This window comes from Chaetodon auriga, chromosome 8 (assembly GCF_051107435.1).
Source record: "Chaetodon auriga isolate fChaAug3 chromosome 8, fChaAug3.hap1, whole genome shotgun sequence".
Taxonomy (NCBI): domain Eukaryota; kingdom Metazoa; phylum Chordata; class Actinopteri; order Chaetodontiformes; family Chaetodontidae; genus Chaetodon; species Chaetodon auriga.
This window is the reverse complement of record NC_135081.1, coordinates 20,953,847-20,975,000: the sequence shown is the minus strand read 5'-3', so window position 1 is coordinate 20,975,000 and position 21,154 is coordinate 20,953,847. Positions and strand designations below refer to the sequence as shown.

At 43.3% G+C, this 21,154-nt stretch overlaps 1 protein-coding gene across 2 annotated transcripts in view; it reads right to left on the bottom strand.

The window, feature by feature from the left end:
* Positions 1-21,154, bottom strand: part of rftn1b (raftlin, lipid raft linker 1b) — a 97,843-nt gene that overhangs the window by 24,015 nt on the left and 52,674 nt on the right. The window contains exons 4-6 of one of the 2 annotated variants that reach the window (XM_076737346.1): positions 20,775-20,883; positions 14,970-15,456; positions 6,993-7,196 (exon numbers count right to left, since the gene is read on the bottom strand). In XM_076737346.1, the coding sequence (XP_076593461.1) occupies positions 6,993-7,196; positions 14,970-15,456; positions 20,775-20,883 (800 nt within the window). The remainder of the gene's footprint in view (positions 1-6,992; positions 7,197-14,969; positions 15,457-20,774; positions 20,884-21,154) is intronic. The other variant, XM_076737347.1, reaches the window with a different exon arrangement.

Sequence of the window (21,154 nt, the reverse complement as noted above, 5' to 3'; positions counted from 1 at the left end):
TCGGTTAATCACTCAGTCTATAAAACATCAGAAAACACAAAAATGCTCATTGTAATTTCCCAGAGCTGAAGGTGATGTTATGTCTTGCTTTGTCCAAGCAAATTTAATTTCCTATCATGTTACGACTTAAGGACAGGCGTCAAAATGTCACATTTGAGAAGCTAGAACATCATTTTTTGCTTGAAAAATGTCTCAAATGAGTCATTGATCAGCTAACGTTCACAAACCTAACAACTATTGGACACATTTGTGATTTGTAACTGAAGCACGTTGGTGAGACATCAAATGAAACCAGAACAACCTTCAATGACAGTAAAGACAGTCAAAGCACCATCAGGGATGTGATTTGTATTGGTGATTGGTATGACTGGTGATTGGCGAGCTGGAAGGCCAAACTGTGAAAGGTATGAGCAGAAATCAGCTCAGTCTGCAGACTCAGACGTCCAGCAGACAGCAGAGACAGTTCTGTCTGTGTCCCTAAATGCCCCCTTGCTCCTCTGTAGTCTCTGTAGTGTTCAGTAAAGCACCATTATAAAGTCTTTTATTTTGGAGAGCTGTCTGGTGCTATGTTCTTTTGACCCTGAGGACTGATTGGACATGACAATATCTGTGTTTTAAGTGTATTTAGCAAGTTATTGGAGGTGCAAACATCCACAGCCTCGTGTTTAAGTCCATGCACTTGCACGGATCAGTATATACTGCATGTGTTCAAGTCCAGCTGACCGCTGCTGAGCCAGAAGGTGACCCTGCCCCGGGTCATGTCTGCTGACATGATTTAAACATGTGTGCCAGGCGCTGCCTCAGAGAGCTGGAGATGGGCCGCTGACAGCTTATCTATATTTCAAACAGGACTAGTGGAGATCCAGACAGAGGGACGCAGAGAGGAAAGACGAGGGTGTTTAATGTGTGTGTGGATTGGATGTGGCTCTCTCCCCGCGGAGCCAAAGGTTTGGCTGCTGGCAGTCTGGTACCTGCGGGTTACCAGGCAGACTTTAGCTGGTACAAAAGGAACAGAGGACGGACAGCATGATGATTCGAGACCAGAGGGTGTTTGCAAATGTTTAGTCCATTTGCTTTGGTTTCAATAGAGGAAAACTCCAAGCAGGCAACATGTAAGCAACTACTTTATTAATACACAGAATATCTCTGATATATGAATTTTTAATCTTTATCAGTGTTCATCATTCATTTCCAACTTAAAGTCGATATGTTCTTACGCTGCATGAGTCCAGCCATGAGCGCAGGCCAGAGCGAACCACTCACCCGCTGATGCATTCAGTGCACTTTGGAGTTGATTAACATGGAAATATTTGGGATGATGGATCTGATTTGTTACAGCTGCAGAAGGAATTTTTTACTCCATCCTTCTTTGGAATTACCCACATATGTTTTGACTTTTTTGACATGGAAAAATTTCTAGATAAATATATTTTTGTGATTAAAGCTTGTGAGGGAGAAACATCTCCAGAGGAGTTTCTTTCAGTGTTAAAACTGCACATCCAACACACCCTGATGGCAGAGAGCCGGCCTGATCACCAGAAGTACAGTAGCTGATTTGGTGTCCAACCAACGGGAGCAATTTAGAGTTCAGTGCCGGGGATTGAACTATCTGAGCCTCAGAAGAGCCTAAAAATATGGTCCTTCAGCATCAGTACATTTGTGGATAATCTCTAACCGCTGTCAAACCCTTTGTTGAACTTTTGCTCGCTGCGGTTTTGATGTATAACAACCCATGATTTTACAGTCAACACTTGAGAACAGGGTCCTCCGCTGACATTTGCTTGAGCCCCACAGCTGCAAACAAGATCTATCTATTTAACAAGTCTGTGTGAGTATTTAGCCAAGCTAATGCACAGTGATTCCTGCAGCTGATTTCACTTGAAACAAAATGGGAGCTTCAGTTTGGCCACCTGAGTGCATCTGTTGCATGCCCAAATTAAGTGAACAGAGAAGGAAAACGGACTGCATTAAGTGAACACACTGGTCGAACACTCAACCTGTCTTGTGACTGCAGCTCAGAGGTCAAAGGACACACGCTGTGCTGTCAAAACCTATTTACACATAACTGCAACTACTTAGAAACACATGCATGCATCCATATACACACACACACGCACAAACATGGCAGTTCTAATTCCACCTCTCGTCAACTTTTGTCTCAGAGAAACGCTTGCACATCATTTCCCTTCCCTGAATTTCTTTTCACGGTACAAAAAAAGAAAAGAAAAGAAAAACCTTATTGGAATTTCATATTCTCTGTATCTCTCCCTCGCTCTCTTTCTTTTTTTTTCTTCCACCATTGGCTTTGCCCAAATTTAGAAACCAGTGAGGGCTGACTGTCATGCATATGAATAGCTCAATGTCTCACAACCGGGCTACAAATCCTCATTGTGGCTCTGGAGATAGCTTAAGCTATACAAGTAACAAAGGCAAAACTCCCCGTCAACACCATTACTGTCAGTTCTTCAGCAAACAAACTCAACCCCACACCCTGCTCCTAACTCCAGGGAGGTAGTGTGAACTTATGTGTTTGCAAGTGCGTGTAAGTGGGTGTATGTGTGTGTCTTCGTAGGTAGATGTGGATGTATGTAGGCCCGTGTGTGTGTGTTTGCAGGCAGTGCCACAGTTTGTATGAATTTTTAATGCGTGTCTTATGACAGTGGGGCCTGCGTGCGGCTTAGACTCTGTAAATTCAATTCAATATTGCTATAATATCCCATTCTGTGGCTCCGGCAAGGTCTGCACTCACTGCAAACAATGCCGCCACACCTGACAGGACTTTCACCGTCCGAGCGATCCGTCACACACACACGCACAAATATACACATACACACGCGTATGCAAACAATGCCGCTTAATGCTTTCTCATCCTGCTTCACCATGGAAACCCATCTCTAGAAGGAGCACGGGGACACGGTGTGTTGCTCGTGCGTTTGTGTGGAAGTGTGCGTCCCTCTGGACCGAGCCAAACAGCCGGCTGTCAGAGACAATAGAAAGGTAGCACAGTATTTAGGAAAAGGCCAGAGCCGTGGACTGACTGCAGGAACAGGAACAGTGATGCAGATAATCTGCCAACTCTAGTTCGACAATCAGCAACAAGAACAACAACAACAAACCTTTGTGTTGACAGAGTAACACATATTTCATCAAGAATTGTCAACTAACCTCTGTCAGTGTCATGCTTCTTGCAGTCAATGCAGTGGAATTTTAATCCCTAAATGTGTAATTTAGGTTGATCGATCGTGTTATCTAATCATACTAAAGGGTCATATACTGATATATTAAGACGATGATACTCCAATACTCCAATTTTGCTGTTTTTCTTTTATTTTAGGGGGGGGGGGGGGTTAACTGCCCGTTACCTCTTCAACCCTTCATGGTTAAGATATATGGCTCTTTAGGAGCTTTCAAGTTGATTATAAACGTTACTATTTGCAATTTAGATGATTTTGACGCTTGGAGCTGCAGGGATAATTCATTTCATTCAGTCTTTGACTTGTGGGCTTTGCATAACAACAGCACATTTATGAATAATTGCTAATATATGCTTTACTTTTAGTGGTTACTGCTGACTTGCAGTACAACAGTGCTGGCTCTGAAATATTTCTATATTGCATTTTGGTGGGCGGCTGATGGGAAATCTGTTGTATTTTCTAAGATGCCAAATTGGATTTAATAATCTGTTTCAGATTACACAGCATTACAGCATCTTAAAACTTTTCAATCAGGCAGGTTTGCAGGATTTTAATCGGAGACTCTCTGGTTCAAACTAGGACCAGCATCTCATGACCAGCACTCTCATCCTTTATTTGCCTGTGAGCAAGGCACTTCAGAGACTCTTAGTAGTAGATGGTTGAAAGTTTGCCTTCCAGCTCCCAGATATAATAAAATATGAAGCAACACATTGCAAAACAGGACTAAGAGTCTACAGGGATTCTAGCAGCTATGTGAGGTTGTACTCAGGAGCAGCAGTGCTTTGAGTTTGATGCTAACGTTGGCATGCTAACAGGCTCACACTGAAAATGCTGATGTTTAGCAGGTTTAACGTTTAGTTTAGTGTATTAGCATGCTTGATAATTAGCACTTAACACAAGGTGCAGTTGCTGGAAATGTTGTTTTACATGCATTTAGTCATAAATCAAGTATGGGACAATTACAATTTATACCTGATGATGATGCTAGACATAAATTGAAGGGATTACCAAAGATGTTACAATTCCTCTTGAGGGCAACATGGAAAGCTGTACTGAATTTCATGGCTATCCATCTAATAAATGTGGAGACATTTCACTCAAAACCACAAATGTGAACCTCATGGTGGTGCTACAGGAAAAGTCAGGGGGTCTCCAAAGTCGTTAAAATCCACCGTCTTGACACCAATTAAATCTACATCAAATGTCAAGGTAATCTATCCAGCGGTTATTGAGATATTTCAGTCTGGACCAAAGTGTCAAACACCGCCATCCATGATAAAAACAGACAGGCTCAGCAACCCTTCCTCTAATGAATAATAAATACAATAAAAATGATATTAGTACAACAGGATTAAAGTGAAATTGGGCAGAAGAAGGCCAGTCTTTGAAAAAAAAACACTCATTAGACCACACATGTATCTGTCAGGACATGAAAGCTGAGGCACGCTGGTTGCTCTGTAGCTCAAAACAGGCTGTCGCTGTCACTATCGTCTCCCATCCAAGTTCATGCGTCTGTCTCTATCGGTCCACGTCTTTTAATGCTCTGTTTTGCTGTCAAACATCTCCTTGATGTTTATGAGGTTGAGATGGTCTCCTGCATCGTGTCGAGCGTCTCATCGCGAATTCAAAAACTCGTCTCAAAGAAGTTGCTAAATATGGAAACGGCAGGAGTGGATGCTGATTCTAAAGCCGGGCTGCGTGGCTGTTTGATGTAATTAGCTGGTAACAACAAATGGGATGCCGCTTTGATGTCATGCTGCCAGCTGCTCTCAAGAGACCAAAATCCATAAAGTAACAGCGTTCACCTCTGTAAAGTTGTCTGTTTTCTAAAGGGGTTGAGCTCAAACTGTGAGCTGAATTCAGTCCTATAAGTCAGTGAAGGCAGAGACAGTTTCATAATGCAGCTGATCTGCTTTCTACCCTACCCAGTAATTTCACTGTTCAAGAGACGCATATCTTAGCAGTGCATGAAAAATGCAAAATATGTTAGAGGACCCTAATAGGCAGAAAAAAATTGAATCATAATAATACACTTCATTACTCCATTCTCAGGATATAAAATATGCAAGGAGGCACTAATTTGTTATCAGGTTAATTATCTATGTTTCAGAGTTGCTGAGGCGTTCACTTTCCCAGATTAATGAATTATGACTCTTATTTACTCTGGCTGGCTTATTTCTCCAGTGTCAGAGTGAAGCACAGAGGCAGAGGGATCTGATGGAAGAGGAAAACCCAAACAGGAAATAGCTTAAAAGAGGATACCAAACAGCTCCGTGAACTCCAGCTTCTTAGGAATATCCTTAAAACATAGTCAGCCACACTGTTCACTGGTGAAAACAGACTCTGTTCGTATTTAAAACACCATTGTGGTGTCAATTCAGCAATCAAGTGCGCTAACATTTGGCTAATAGTCTGCACAGACAGTGGACCACAAGACAACTTGTGATGTTGATGTGATGCCCTGTATAGGTTGTTTTCATGCTGCAGATGGAGGGCAGGAAGTGATTTTCTGCACAGGAAGCACTAAAACACACACTGAAAACGCCTGTGATTTGCATCATTTACGGTTGCTCAAATCACTGAAACCGAGAAACCAAGAGGAGCTTTTATCGAATACCAAAAGTTGTTATTCATTAGCATGAAAAACACCGGAAACTGGAAAACACTGGAAAAAATGTCTGCTTAACAGTCGGTTGAGAGGACCCGAGTCATATAACACAAAGACAGCTGAATGTAAATAATGTACGATCCACGTCATCCATGTCTAAGCGGCTTTTCACAGAACCTTTACCAGTGGTAAGCCAAGCTAACAACGTAATGTAAATGTCAACATTCAGCACTGGGGTGCTGGATGGTAGATGCTCGGTTAATCCACAAGACAATAAAAGCTTCTTACCCAGGCAAAACCAAAATATCATCCCGGAGCACCTTGGTCATGGACCCAACCGCTAACAAAAAAGTTGTACGCCTCCATACTTTTGTCTGCTTTCATTTGGTTTCTAGTAGAACAACGTTTGAATGAGCAGGTACTTGGTTATATCTAGAAAATGTCACAGCAATCAATCCAACAGATGGTGAGCCTGGACAAACAGGGTCGACTGATCAACCGTCAGACCGACACTTATATCCTTAGAACTGTGACGCTAGAATGGCTGAAAGCTACATCAAGCATTTTTTAGCAGTGTGCAAAGCGAGACAAAATTCACTTTAAGACAGCTTTGATTTATCATCAGCTCATTATTCTGCGATGTACCTCCAAACACATCCAGCAAATCGTACACCCACTTTATTTTTACTTTGATCCACTAGCTTTGGAGAAAAATAAGTTGCAAGGTGCGAGCTGCTCACCTTTTTTCACCTTTCACTTAGATACTTCCACACAACTTGTTCTACTACTGTACTTGGCACATAGCTTGGCTCATCTGAGCTTGCCTGTTGGAAATAGCTGCCTGCACTTTTATGTTACTTGTACAGTTTATGTCAAACAGTCAAAACCATGAGATAAAATATTGTAATTTCAAGGTGGAACTGGGTGTTTATTCTCTGTTGGTCTTGCACTGGGAGGTAAAACTTTCACACTACATGTAGTCATTTGCTTCTAAGTTAATATTGATAGTATCACTTAATGGAGCCTGTCATTGCAAACACATGTAGCCACAGCTTCTGTAGTCGTCCAGCGTATGTTTGCAGTGCAAAATCCTGCAGTGCTGTGTCTTACACATACACATACACATGCATCCACATCTCTTCCTGGGAAACCCCTGTCTTCTGCAGTACCAGGGAGTCCTGCCAGCTTACCGTTCACGTTGCCCAGGTGGAAGTATCCATCGACCAGCGAGGCTCCATTGTTGAAGTGCTGGGTCATGTGATCCAGCCAGTTGGCCTCCACGCCTTTGACCCCCTCATCACAGTTTTGAACCCGCAGTGGCACCTTGACAGTGTAGTACTTCACCTGACCCTCTCGGACCGACGGGTGGTTGTACAAAGCGAGCAGCTCCACCCCTGTTTGAGACACGACAGACAGCAAACTCAGCCATTGATTTAACTCAGTCAGGGTCGTGACAATACAGATGTAACCTCTATGAAAGTGCCACGTTTTACTGCATGATTATTGAACTACTGATGTACATTGGCCAAAATCCAAAGTGTAATTTGGCTCCGTCTGTTGGAGCACTTTCCCTCTCTTCAGCTGCCAGTATCAGAAATGGGCCGGTAATCGGTTGGCTGAGAGACAGCAGAGTTTTGTTTTAAATGATAGAAGTTTTGTTGCTGTGCAAATAACTATCTGCAGTATTAAGTTATGATAGGATGCAGGAATTCACCCCTTCTTCACAATCTTAAATAAGTTCTTATTTTGGGAACTTTTCAACAGCAATTACACAACCGGTGTGGCGATAATCAATTGGAAGTACATTTATTTCCTATGAGATAAGCAAACAAGGAAGCTCGGCCAGTGTGCGGACAGTCAACAAGGTTCTTGGCCAGAAAAAGTTGGCCACGGTGTTCATGGTCATCAGTTATCAACAGAAAATCACAATTTGTGTGTGCTCTTGTTTTCCAACCAGTTGGATTTTCTTGTCTTTGAAAAAATGTGGCAACGTAGGAGGTAAAATTTCTCCCAAGAAGATGGATGATTTTAAAAACCAGCTCAGGAAAGTGGATGATTTGCATGGGTCCTTGGAAACGATTCTGAAGAAACTGTCCATGGTAAAAACGGACACTGACATGTAAATCAGTACGCTGAAATTGGACACACTGAAAGCAGAAGTACAAAAATGTAGCCGAGACCTTCCAACAAATGTGACCCTGAGTTGTCAATCGTCTATTTGCGTGCTTTAAATTTGATGTTTTCATTAGGTTTCGTACATACATACATACATTTATATTGTGTAACAGCTACAAGACAGCTTAGGTTCAGGAGCTAGAGCGGGTTGATGGTTAGATCCCCACATCCTCCTGTGCACATGTGGAAGTATCCTTGGGCAAGACACCGAACACCGGGTTGTTCCCCAGCCACTGACGATGCACAAGCCAGTGCATTTCTGATTGCTGATCCCAAGCCCGGATAATGGGGAGGGTTAAACGTCAATGCCAAATCAAATATGCAGATCACAAAACTCAGATCTCCAGCCGGTGATGGGCTCGGTTTGCAAGCAAGATGGAGCATCAGCCGAAAGGAGACGAAGATTTGTGGACATGACGTTTCTGAGAATCTGATTTTAAAACTTGTGTTCCTCATTTATCAGGACTTTTTATAACATTTAGTATCACATCCTTCATCTGTTTTACAGTAATTTTTGGTGTTATGTAAGTCAAATATGTATGCAAAACACTACTGTAAAAGATTCAACATAGTCTTCATATCATGATCAAAAGTTCCACCTGGCAGGTGCAAAATAGACAAGAAATTAAAAAGCAACACAAGATTAGATTTGTGTTGGCCCGAGCTGGACTCGCAAATGTACTGAAATCTTTTCCAAGGATGCTGCCTCATTTATTCAGCCGGTTCTTCTTCAGCAACAAGCATGAGGTGGATCAAAAACAATTTCATCATATTCATGCTACAAGTCTTCCTCATATTCCTTTTAATGTTTTCCAGAAGTGACGTTACCCTGCTGATGCAGAACTTAAAAGGGACCATTTCATTGTAACGGAGCTAATTCATCGTATAACCTTGAATAATGCATTAAAAGCTCTCCAGCTCACTGTTGTTTACATCAAGCAGAAATATACATAATGCAGTGGGCCTCAGGAGGGAGGAACAGGCTTGGAAATTTGCCCACAGTACGTATGTCACTGCTCCTTGCTCGTATCTTACTAAATCAAAGCGGAAAGAGTTGTTTTGTTGTGATGCGAGTGAGTGAAATATTTGCTCTGCTTAGCTTTGAAAAAACAAAAAACACAAAACGTGAGATGCGAGCGGCGTTCGGATCAGGCAGCAGGCAATTCACATCGAGCCTGCTAACATTTTCCCCTTTCTTTCCAATGCAAATGTCGGACTGTCATTCCCCGAGTGAACCAGATGGATGAGCAGAATGTGCAGCACTGCCACCCACCCACCCGCACACACACACACACACAGACACACACACTCTGACGTGAGGTGGTGGTGGTGGAGTTGTGGCTCAGTCGCTTTGGTTCTTCCGTCCGTCCGTCCGTCCGACATGGAGGAAGGATGAATCATTCATAACCATTTCTCGTCTGGCTCCTCTAACTGATGTGACAGCTGGCCACCAAATTCCCCAAATCTTGTCATTTGTCACTCTTGAGAAAAGTTGAATCACGGCAGAATATTGGCCCGCCCCCCCCCCCCCGCCTTCCCCATGTTACCCGTGTTACAACGAGGACAATATGGCAAACAAATCTTGGACAAAACACAACAATGAAGTGACTTCCCATTCAACATGCCTCCGACTTGCCAAAACAACACATTTCCTCACTGTGAATGATTCTGTCGTGATCTCTATCATATAAACTGATTTAGGGTTTTGTGCCCACGTGGGAGGCGATGGCTCGAATCCTTTCTGTGTGTCTGTGAGCTTCAGGAAGGTCATGAAGAAGACTGCCTTTGAAAAACTGCGTCATGTTACTACTGGATTTAGACAATATGGTACAGCTTTGGCTCCCAGCTCTTATTTTCTGTAATCACAGTGTAGTTAGATAATTAGCAGCGTTAAACCATATTCAACACAGATGATTCCAACAGGACACACTTGCTCCATTTATAACAGCTTGACATAAAATAGCAGCCATTAGTAAGAAACATGCTGCCTGGCTTCTTTCTCACAACATCAAATGTTTTCTGTTTAATAGCTGAGACTTTTCCGTGTCTTATACTTTGTCTAATCACGCTCTAATTATGGCACCGAGGTGGCTGTAATTCAGGTGCAGGGGAAGGTAGCTCACTTTCAGCAAACAATTATTTGGTCAGGAAAGACTTTCTGTGTCTGTAAACATCTTTTCAGCGGTGCTCTGTTCACAGGAGATATACTGGAGCATCAGAGGGATTAAGTGCCTCGCCTAAGGGAAACTTCAGCAGGGCAAAACAGGGAGGGGGAGACGGGATGGGGTGCCGAAAGATAAGAGGAGACTATCTTCTGATATTTATATGTTGGCATGAAAACATCTGTCTTGTTGATGTCCATCACTCTGGACTGCAGGATAATAAGTCAAACTGGGGCCGCGCTCTCATCCGGCCTTCTTCAGTAAAATCAAATTGATAGCGATGATTGTTGCGCTGATTGAAGGGCTGATTGTGAGGCTGATTGTAAGGCTGCCCCCTAAACGTCAGTGAATGAAATAAGCGGTTCATAAGCGTCCGGGTCAATTTTGTCAATCAAATCACTGTCTTATCTTAAACTGTGGTTATTGTACACAGAGCAAAAACAGCATGGCAGGCTGTGAAGTCTCAACATTACCTAACTACAAAATGAATCATGACAGCAACAATGTGGATCAGACTTAATGAAACAGTATTAGAAATAAGGTTATTTTGATACACAGATTGCATAGCTCATCACTTTTCCCCCCTGTGTAATTTCACCGGCCAGGACTCAAACCAGTGACCCACCAGTTTCATGTTCCCTGTGACTGCGACTGACTGAGATACAAGAGCATCGTGTTGTTCCTGTGAGAAACTGCAGAGGAACAGATGCTTTATTGTTGGGAGGAACACAAACTTAGGTGATCTTTGATCTTGAAGGAACTCCATTAGTAACCGACATAAATCTCGAAAACAAGCTCACCACTCCCCCCGCCCCCCTCTGCTACAGTGGCCTGTCAATGACACCAGCAGACTCGACTGTGTAATAGAAACAAATAAACTTTTCAGAGCAGAGATCTGCTGGAGAGCTGAGATTTTACCAAGAAACAGTGGCAATAATACTGCAGTCATTTGCCTCTTGGCTGTATAATGAGAGTAAGGTTTCAAAGCCAGAAACGTCACCAAAGTAATTGGTGCTAATCAATAACTTTATTAATGTTTCAGAGAATTATTACGGTCATTTTTGTGCTATAGGGCAGTAAAATGTTACCTAATGCTACAATAATTTGATATTTATAGATGTGCTCGTTTATCCTCATGTCAGACACACACACACACACACACACACGCCCACACACACACACAGACAGCATGACTAATTCCTCTGAACCTAATCGCACAAATTCATTACATCAGACGACCCCTAAGCCTTCAGAATAAACTCTGTGTAGCTAGCCTGACTCTTGTTGTCGCTGGCAAGCCGGCTAACAAGAAAATGAGTGCATGAGTGTGGTTCGGACATTGAAAGCACGTTGCTTCAAAGGCTTATCTGATAGCAGCCCGGCTGTCCAAATGACGGGGTCGGTGGCAGTAACCCCGCCGTGATCATAGCGGCGTGGCTTTCCAACATGACACGTCGTCATTTCAATGTCTGCTCCCGTAATCTGAGGCGCTGGACACTGATCCCATCACAGCAGCGATCCCGAGGATAAAACCAAGCAGCTGAAGAGACGTCTGCACATTGACTAAGATGCTGCAGATATTCCTCAGGAAAACTTGTATCATGGAACTCAATCAATGCATGTCAACATCAGAGGAGCAGATATCTCAATCAGTTCAAGAGTTGAGTTGTTCATTAAATGTTGACTGCAAATCAATATCCTCTTTTTTCTGAGCGAGTTTCTCATGAGTTTTCATTTCAGGCTCTTTTCTTCTTTGTCATTCTTATCCCAGCTCTATCTCCTGCTAAATACATTCATTTACTACTGAATTGCGTTGCAGGTCGTGTTTTTTTGGAGTCTGAGAGAGGTGACATTCTTGTAGTGCACAGAAGTAGCTGTGAAGAGGTGAGGCTGGCTGCTCGGCGGCACAAAACACAGAGCCCGTGTGTTGTTAGGTTTAGGCTGCTAAAACACTTTGTCAAGGTTATGGAAGGACGTTTTTGCCTAAATATTGAAGAAGTCAACATGTCTCATCTTTGGTCTTGAGTCGGTGTTTACTTTATCAATACTTAACCAACACAACCTCTCCCTTAAGTGCTTTGAGTGGCCTAAACATACACATAAATGTAGGAAAAGAGGTAAAATATGGGACAGTATTAATGTTTCCTCAGTTATTAAAAATGACCCATGTGATTTCCTACAAAACGTTTTTGCTCATGCAAATCCACTGCATCTGAAAGTCATTTGCGGGACACAGAGTTGTCTTATCCAGACATGACTGCACAGCTGTCACTACCATGTTATGCTTTCCATTTACTCTTCCACCACAATCCCGTTCTTTCAGACCGTCCAAACATTTGAGTCTCCAAACTTATGGGCTCAGTTTCCATCCAGAGCTCCAGTCTCGGGGACGGAGATCCTCTTTCGACCGTAAGCCACAGACTTTCGCCAGCTCCGCTGCCAGCACTTGCACGCCGTTCACCTCAAGATCTGAGGATTAGCGAGGACAAGCCAGCAGTAGCCGAGACTCTCAGGCCTCCTCGGCAGACTGGGCATTAGTAGAGAGGGACATGGGAGTTTGGCAGGCTCTGCTACCACCCCGGCTGGCTGCTACACCGGCGCTACTGGCGTTGTCACAGAGATTCAGGGGGATGAAGGTGGGGGTAGAGGGAGAAAGCTGTGAAGCTGAGCGAGGTAGAGGACGAGGCAGTGGGGGATTATCTCACTGCAAAATGCACTGCAGGGAGGCCCAGATGGACCAGTGGGCTGTGGTCTGCTGTGATGCCAAGTGTGTGTTAGCGCACACATAGAAAGACAAAGAGACACGCGAACACAAGCACAAAGTATGAGCGCATCAAAGAGTGCATTCATTATGCAACATCGAGTATTAGGTGCTTTGAACCTTGCACAGCGTACATACAAATATACACAAACACACACACGTTAACACTCCCACTGGGACGTGTATCTAATGCACAGTTTGCACACTGCACTGACACATATCACAAATAGGTTCTGTGAGAGGAGGCGACACTGCAGGAGGGGGGTGAGAGTGGTGGGTGTCTCCATCTGTCAATTCGAAATGCTCGAATAAAGCCGAAACTATAAATGTCTGTGCTAATTTCAACACCATTCCCACAAAAAAGAAGGGCACGGCGAACACACAAAAGAGGTGCAGCCACGTATGATTTACTTTCCGCGAAGACAGAAAGCCATGAAATGTGCAGCTTTCCGAAAAACCCGACAAAACTGTTGTGGCGAATTTCACACACGCCCCGCTTCGGCGGCTAAGTGTGAGTGTGAATTTGTATGCACCACAGCTAAAGACGATTCCCTTTGTGTAACGGATAGAGAGGATTATATCCCAAGGCAGCGCATTGTTGTGTAACATTGAGGCAATAGCAGGAAATGACACCTCCGCAGTTGCCAAGTGTTTCAAGAGGAATCTACGGCACCACGCTGTTCTTTAGTTAAACAGCCAAAAGGTATGGCTTCGAATGAAACCAGGACACGAGTCAAACAGATACGCAGACAGATATTGGTTAACGATTAGAGCCTGTCACTTTAAATCCGTCTCTGTGAATGTGTGAGACAAGACGCTACAGTTTACAGTGGATGCCCTTCAGGGCAGGGTTCAACCCCAGACCGCTGTGGGACCGGCAGTCGACCGCGGTTTGACGAGGAAGCTCGCAGATGTGAATGTGCATCAACATGCGGCGTGAAAAACAAATCATTTTGGAAGTGATTTTTATCCGATGTCCATAAATGATGCAGAAACCTGTTTCATCCACGTTGGGCCTGTGGCGGTGCAGCAGTTGCGGCCTTTCACGGTTTGAAGTTTTGACCTTTAATTATCTTAATTATCATTCCTCATTAGGCCTTTCTGTGTAATTTGTGAAGATGGCTGTGTGGCAGGTCCAGTGTCATTTGGACTTAAGAGCCTTGTCAAGTTTGAAAGCTTTGTAAAGTTTGAAATTTCGACCTTTATTCACACGGCCCCCATTGGACCAATTAGTGTATTTTCCTTTAAAGGGTCTGCTCACCCAAATAACAAAATAACATTCTTACTCACTGATGTCTCCTGATATGTATCCTTGCAAATACTTTAGTTTTTATACACACACATTTTGAGATTCCTGCCTCCACTCCTGCACAATGATGGTGAACAGAAGTGCGTTTGTTGTGCTTGCAGAAATGTCGTCCCTGTTGCTCTGGATGAGACTTTCAGATGCTTTTAAATGGAGCATTTCTTTAGTCCAAAGCAATTCTGATGAAAACTTGTTAGACTTCATTTCCCAAACTTTCTCTTCACTGAAGGCCAGATGCAGTATGTGTTTTCCCTCCATCTAGGTTTGGTAAAAACTGGACCAGATCTCTGTTTTGAAGTAAAATATTTACTAAAAACAAAACAAAAAAAAGAGCTTCAGGTAATGAAATATAATTTAAAAAATGCAAAAATATGTTTTTGGATGGGAAAAGGGTAGAAGAAAGTTTTATTTTTAAGCTGTCATGGTGCTGAATTTCTTGTGGAAAGGATCAAAACATATATATTTGTATTCTATATTTGTATTTGTATTTGTGTATGTCCGCACTCGTACGTGTTGGTATATTCGTCTTTGTTTTAAATGTATTTCCTATTCCGTGTAACTGCAGCTCATGAAATGTCTCCATGTCCATTACCCAGAAGACCCGTCCAATAAAAACACCTCTTCACCTGCTGTTGTGAGCACTTTGTCCTTCATTCATCTTCACATGTAAGAGCTGTGAAAGTCCTAATTAACATGTTATTTGCTTAACACGTCTTTCTCCTTTTAGTTTGTGTTTATGATGGCAACCATAGAGACCACTCACCATCGCCCCTCCGCGGGCGGTATCTCTGCTTCTCCTTTGTGTCTCTGCCTCTGTCTTTGTTGTTATTGTGACACGGCGAGTCCTCCTCTGTCAGCTCCTCGCTGTGCTCCAGATCTCCATCTGATACTGGAGAAGCCGCAGGCGAGACCTCGTCCAGATTGCCCTCCACCCCGGTCCCTGAATGGTTCCCAGTGTTCTCACGTTGGTTCTTCTCCCCACCTGGCGCTCCTTCCCCGGCCCCACACGAGGCTTCCTCATTCGCCTCTTTTTCCCCTGCGTCAGCTTGAGCTTCTGGTTCTGCGTGGTTTCTGGGGCTTGAGGGGTTCGAGGGGCTGCAGCTGCCCAGGGAGCCGAGCACAGAGCTGGGGCTGGAGTGCAGAGAAAGGGAGGGGGTGTCTGGTTCTCTGATCCTGGTGCATGGGGCCCCATAGGGTTCCTGGACAAACCCCACAAACATCACCCCCTGGTCTGCAGCATCCTGGATCTGCTGTTGAACGTATGAACGAAAAAATCAGAAGTTAGAATGAAAAATACAGATCATACCGCTGCTGCTGCTGCTGCTGCTGCTGCTTTGCATTCTCTGATTTTGATCATCTGATTGATGGAAAACGATCAGCTTTATTTTGATAATCAAAGAATTGCTTCAGAATTTGCTGCTTTTCTTGCCCATATATGATAGTAAACTGATGATCTCTGGGTTTGGACTGTAACAAAGACATTTTTCACTATATTTTCTATAATTTAAAGACTAAAGGATTAACCCATTAATCAAGAAGCTGATTGGCAGGCTAATCAATGATAAAAATTATCATTAGCTGCAGCCGTCGGCTTGATTGCACGTACTGGTGGAGAGCTTGGATGTGGATCTGCTCTCATTATTTCTGGGTTCAGAGCATCAGCAACATGACAGAAATGTAAGTTCAGTATGCAAAATAAGAGCGACCCATGAAGCAGAACTTAAGGAGGTCTTTCCCAAGAGAGCTCAAACCGAAAGCAAACGTTCAGAATTACTTTGACATCGATTATCCTGGAATTTTTTTCCCCACTTTTCATTTTTTCTACCCCTCGTCTCTCTTTTTGTCGCTTCCCAGCAGCTTCTCCAGCCACACAGTCGCTGATTGGATTGGAGCGGCCACAACCCCGGTCAGGCCCGCGCCGCATCCCAAATCAAGCGCTTCACTTTTTTTTCCTCCGTCTTATTGTTGTCTGGTATTTTATGTCAATATTGGGATTCTGCCATGGAGCGAGATTGAAATGTTAACTGTCAGAGAATGTTAATGATACCATTCTCCATTTCTGCACCCCCCCCCCATCCACCTCCACCAACCACACTGCCACCCCCCCAAGCCAAGGTGGTGCCTGCCGCTATCTGGAGCCACAGTGAGGAAAGAGAATAAAAATCAAATCAAATTCGCAGGTTATTCACTATGAAATTAAATTGGAAAACAGTCACATTGTTTCCAGCCATATTGTTTAATATCAGTGAACGCTCTCTGGGTGCTTCCACATCATATTCCTCATACCAATATGTTGAAATGGAATTGCTGAGATAAAAGGGAGCAACTGTTGTATCTCATTTAATGGTAATGCAGGCAGCCGGAGAAACAGAGAGCGAGATGAATGGTTTTGACTGTCTAATGTTGGTGCAGTTGATAGCAAAATACATTCGAATAGAGAGCTGTAATGATCAAATTTACAGTTAGCACCATTATTATTATCATTGTCATTTCATCAAATCCCTTGTTTGATAAAGTAGAACCATTCAGATTAGATTTCTTCTTTCAGCAGACCAGCGTCTTAACACAGATTGCATATAAATAACAAATACACTGTAAGTGTACATGAGTGACAAAATGGGATAAATCCAAGTCTAGTGCCAATTAAATGTAAATAACTCGCATGATACATGAGTGCTGAAATGATTAGTTGATTAATTGATTAGCTGACAGAACAGTAAATTAATGGGCGATTAACCAGTCGTCGTTTGCTCGTTCCAGCTTCTTAAATGTGAGAATTTGACACTTTCTCTGCTTTCATTGTTGTAGATTGAACAATCAAAGATCTGTCAAAAGTGAATTTTGGGAAGATGTGTCAAAAATAAGATCTGCTTCCACATCCTTGCTAACGACCCTGTGTGGCTATACTTGGTCTAAATGCTAACATGCTCACAGTGTTAATGCTGACATGGTGCTTGACATTCAGTGTTTATTATGTGTTGTATCATTCGTTTTACAAGCATTTGGTCATAAATAAATTGACGTGACAATGGTGCTGGATGAAAAGTAAAGGGATCACCACTTTCACCGTGAAGGTGTCAGGATTTGGCAGTGTCTTCCTGCCTTTCCTCTGTGTCCCTTCCTCTCTCTATCACCCGTTCCTCTTTGTCTCCTCGTTTGTCTTTGTCTGAGCTGAGCTGGGCGTGGTCACCTCCCTCTCCTGCGACCAACCCACCTGCAGCGCACCTGTCACTCATCACTAATCAGCCAACTCACTATAAAAACCCAGTTTTTTCACTCCAGCCTTTGCAAGATCATCACTGGTCCTCTGTGCTATTTTGTCTTGGCTACTTTTTGAAACTAGTTTGTAATTTTTTGCTTCACGCTCTCAGCCAAATTTTTACCCCCGTGCTTTGTCTCGCCGTCCTAGAAAACCCGGAGCCATGCACCACCTGGCTCTCCCGCCCTAAGTCAGCCAACTCTCTCTGCCTCACCTCACTGGTCCACTGCTGTCTGCCATTCCCCCCGGCCAACCCAGCTCAGCTCGCCTGGATTCCACATTTCATACTGACTGTATATAATACATTACACTGTCTTCTTTTGCACCGATATCCGCCTGTCGTTCTGCTTTTGGGTTCTGCAAAAACACGAGGGATATCTGTTTCAAATCTTAGGGTGCTGCCAGAGGAACATTCAGGAGATCATTAGGATTAATCCTCTGGGGAACATCATTGTTCAAAACACCACGACCTACATTGCTTTCTGAGATCCACACAGCTGAGGTGGCGAATGATGCACAAGACATCTAGATTAGAACATGTTGATCTGTTGCACTAATGCAGCCATAAAAAACACATGCGGTCTTAGGTTTGACTTTTTCCTTCACTTTAAACTTCAATTAAAAGCAGCAACAGGATGAATCAGGATATATATTATGTATACTGTTGGACAATGTGGAATAAGACCATTTTGATTACCTTGCAGCTATGAAGCTAAAGGGAAACAAAAGGGGAAATTGGATGCTAAGGGGCTAATCGAATAATAGAGTTGCAGCCCTTCAAGAGTCAGGTCCCGTATACACTACTACGAATATACTGCAATACACTTTGTGCTGTATCACTACAGTGAAGGACAAAAATCTGCATTGTTCTAAACTTCTTCAACTAAATGAACAGACAAGTTGCTCTGGCTCAGAAGGAACCACCTCAGGTCAAAAAAATGAGGTTTCGAGGTCAAAAAGGAAACTTTGCATCACATCATTTCTCTTCATTAGCCGAAATGATGCCGAGCACAAACTTGATGAAAAATATTCTGGAAGCAGCTTCCCTTATTCTGCCACCAGAATATCAACAGCCTGCAGTGAAAAACCCATTTCAATTTTGACTTGAGACCGCATTTCCTATTTCCCCCCGTAAGTTATTAAAGTGGCACCAGGAGGAGGTGTCTGAAGGTCAAGATGAAAACCCCGGAGAGAGAGATTGAGAAAGGCAGGGGGATCGAGGGGAGAGATGACAGAAAAAGAGGATAACGACAGAGATTGAGACAGTGAGCAAGAGAAAGGAAAGAAAATGAGAGAAAAATAAGGAGAGAAAAACAGAAAGTAACAGAGCAAGAGAGAGGCTGAAGGGAATGGACTCACTCCTCCACCACTCATCCATGTCCACTTCTCTTTTAATAGATTTCTAGCATGGCCTCCTCCTCCTCCTCCTCCTCCTCCTCCCCCTCCTCCAGCAGTCCTGTAGCGGCTCAGTAGATTAAAATGATAACCAACAGTAATGAGGTCCTACAGGACTGCGGTTGCATGACTAATCGAAGGGCAAAACGTACAGAAAAGTTCAGCAGCGAGGCTTCGAAGGCCGACATATCGGCCGGTAATGTACAGATTAGGCGGAGGGGTTGAATCATGATGACGCGGCATAACGAGCTCACAAGAGAGGAGGGCGTGTTCGTATATATCATCTGAAGTGCCATTTGAAACAGGCTTTCCACGGCAGTGCATTCATAACAGTGACACAGGCGACAGAGCCAATTCATTATCAGATCAGTGAGTGTGATTTCAGCTCTCTGGCTCCTGTTAGCTGCTTTCATCTCCTCTGCGGAAAAGGCAGAAATGTTAAGCTCTTTGGTTTGCTAATTAACTTTAGCCTTGAATCATTAAGGAAACACAGCTTTTGGTGTATCACATACATACGTTGAGGGAAGCAGTGCGGTTGAACAATAAGCTGTGTTTTAAAATGCCAGATCATACAAATATTATATTTAACTCTGTGTGAACCCAGAAGCAAATCCTTTCTCTCTGTGATATCTGAGAGACAGATTTAGAAAACTATGATGGATTTGAGGGGAGAGAGATTTGTGGCTAAAAATAACCTAAATACAAAGAATAAATGTTAAAACTTCGTGTTTGTAGCTTGGAAAATCGATTTGCTCAAGTGTAGCGTACTTTCAGATTGTGCAACTTTACACAGAGGGAAATACTTCACTTTTCACTGAGCTGCATTTCAATGAAAGCTGCCAGTTACTTTGGAAATAAAGATGCAAAATGATTGATACGCTGTAGATTTTACTTTAAGATGAAATGAAAATTAAGTAGTTAAATGTAGATCTACCTGACATTAAAATGCTCTTTAACACAAATGAACAGTTTTATACTGTTATACATGTGCTTTTTCTTGGATGTTTACACTGAGGCTACTTTCACTTTAAGCACTTCAAAGGTCTGGAAAGGTTGGGATTACATTATTCTAATCAGGTCAGGTAGGGTCATGGTGTATATCTGTGTAAATATGTACAACTCACAAATGGATCTGAACAGACAATAAGACACTTGTTTCTGTCTGGTTCGGGGGTCCCTTTTCTAGGAGCAGCGTCTCACCTGCTGCAGCCCTGCCTGAATTTGACATGTGCTTCATGATAAACTGTTGCATGACACAACTACAATTCATCAAAATGTTGACACTCTGTTAGTCACCTTGGCTCAAACGGAGACTGTTCAGAAAATGTTAGACACTGAAGTTAATGATAATCTACCACAAGCGAAGAGCAGAAGCTTGTCAGCACGGCTCATATCAGAGGAGGGGGAGAAAAAGTTGTAAAGTTACGACTAATTCATACCTGACATCTCCTGAAACGCACACACTCTTCACTACCACCCCTGTTTTCTTTGTTATTTTTCAAAGTGGCAATTACGTTTAGAAAAAACGTCCTTTTGTCACTCCTCCAACATGGTGTACTTTATTGCCAACTGTGCTCCAAGCATTCTGTGACAAGCTGCTGTTAAAAGCCTTCAGCCTGACAGCAGCGAGCTCACAAGCAGGTTTAGCCATGTGGTTGATTCAGTAAAACACACTCGCAAACATACAAACATTGTATTTGGTGAACCTGCAGACACACGCTGAACAAATTCATGTTTTGGTTACTGGGAACATTTTTTCACATGTTCTTCTATGTCTGCTGTGGATCTGCATATAAAAGCCACCACATCCCTCCCTCCCTGTCTCCTGCTCCCTTCCGTCCTCTCTGCATCCCTCCTTCCAGCTGGGCACAAACTGACAAAACCTTCAGCTTGGCATTTGTGAAGCAGCCCTACCTTCTTGACGTAGCCCTGGATGAGCTCCGGGGTGGGCACCTGCTCAGCAGACAGACACTCTTCCAGCTGCAGTTTGTACGGCGGGCAGGCCGACTGGCTCCTTTCGACCCTGCAGGCACCACAGTGGGGGAGAAAGGACAATGAGTTTCAGCCTTTCAGCCAGCCAGCCTGCTGGACGAATGCTCGCAATGCACCAGGGTACCCATGCATTCACGCACACGTGCAAACACACATTCACAAACAGCTTGAATTTCTAAAATTACCCTCATAAAACATCCACAAACAGGGTGCTATTCACAGACCCAGGCGTCAAATCTATAATACAAAAATAACCCCCTATCAACAAATTACACTGCATCAAGGAGCTTTGTTAATGTTAC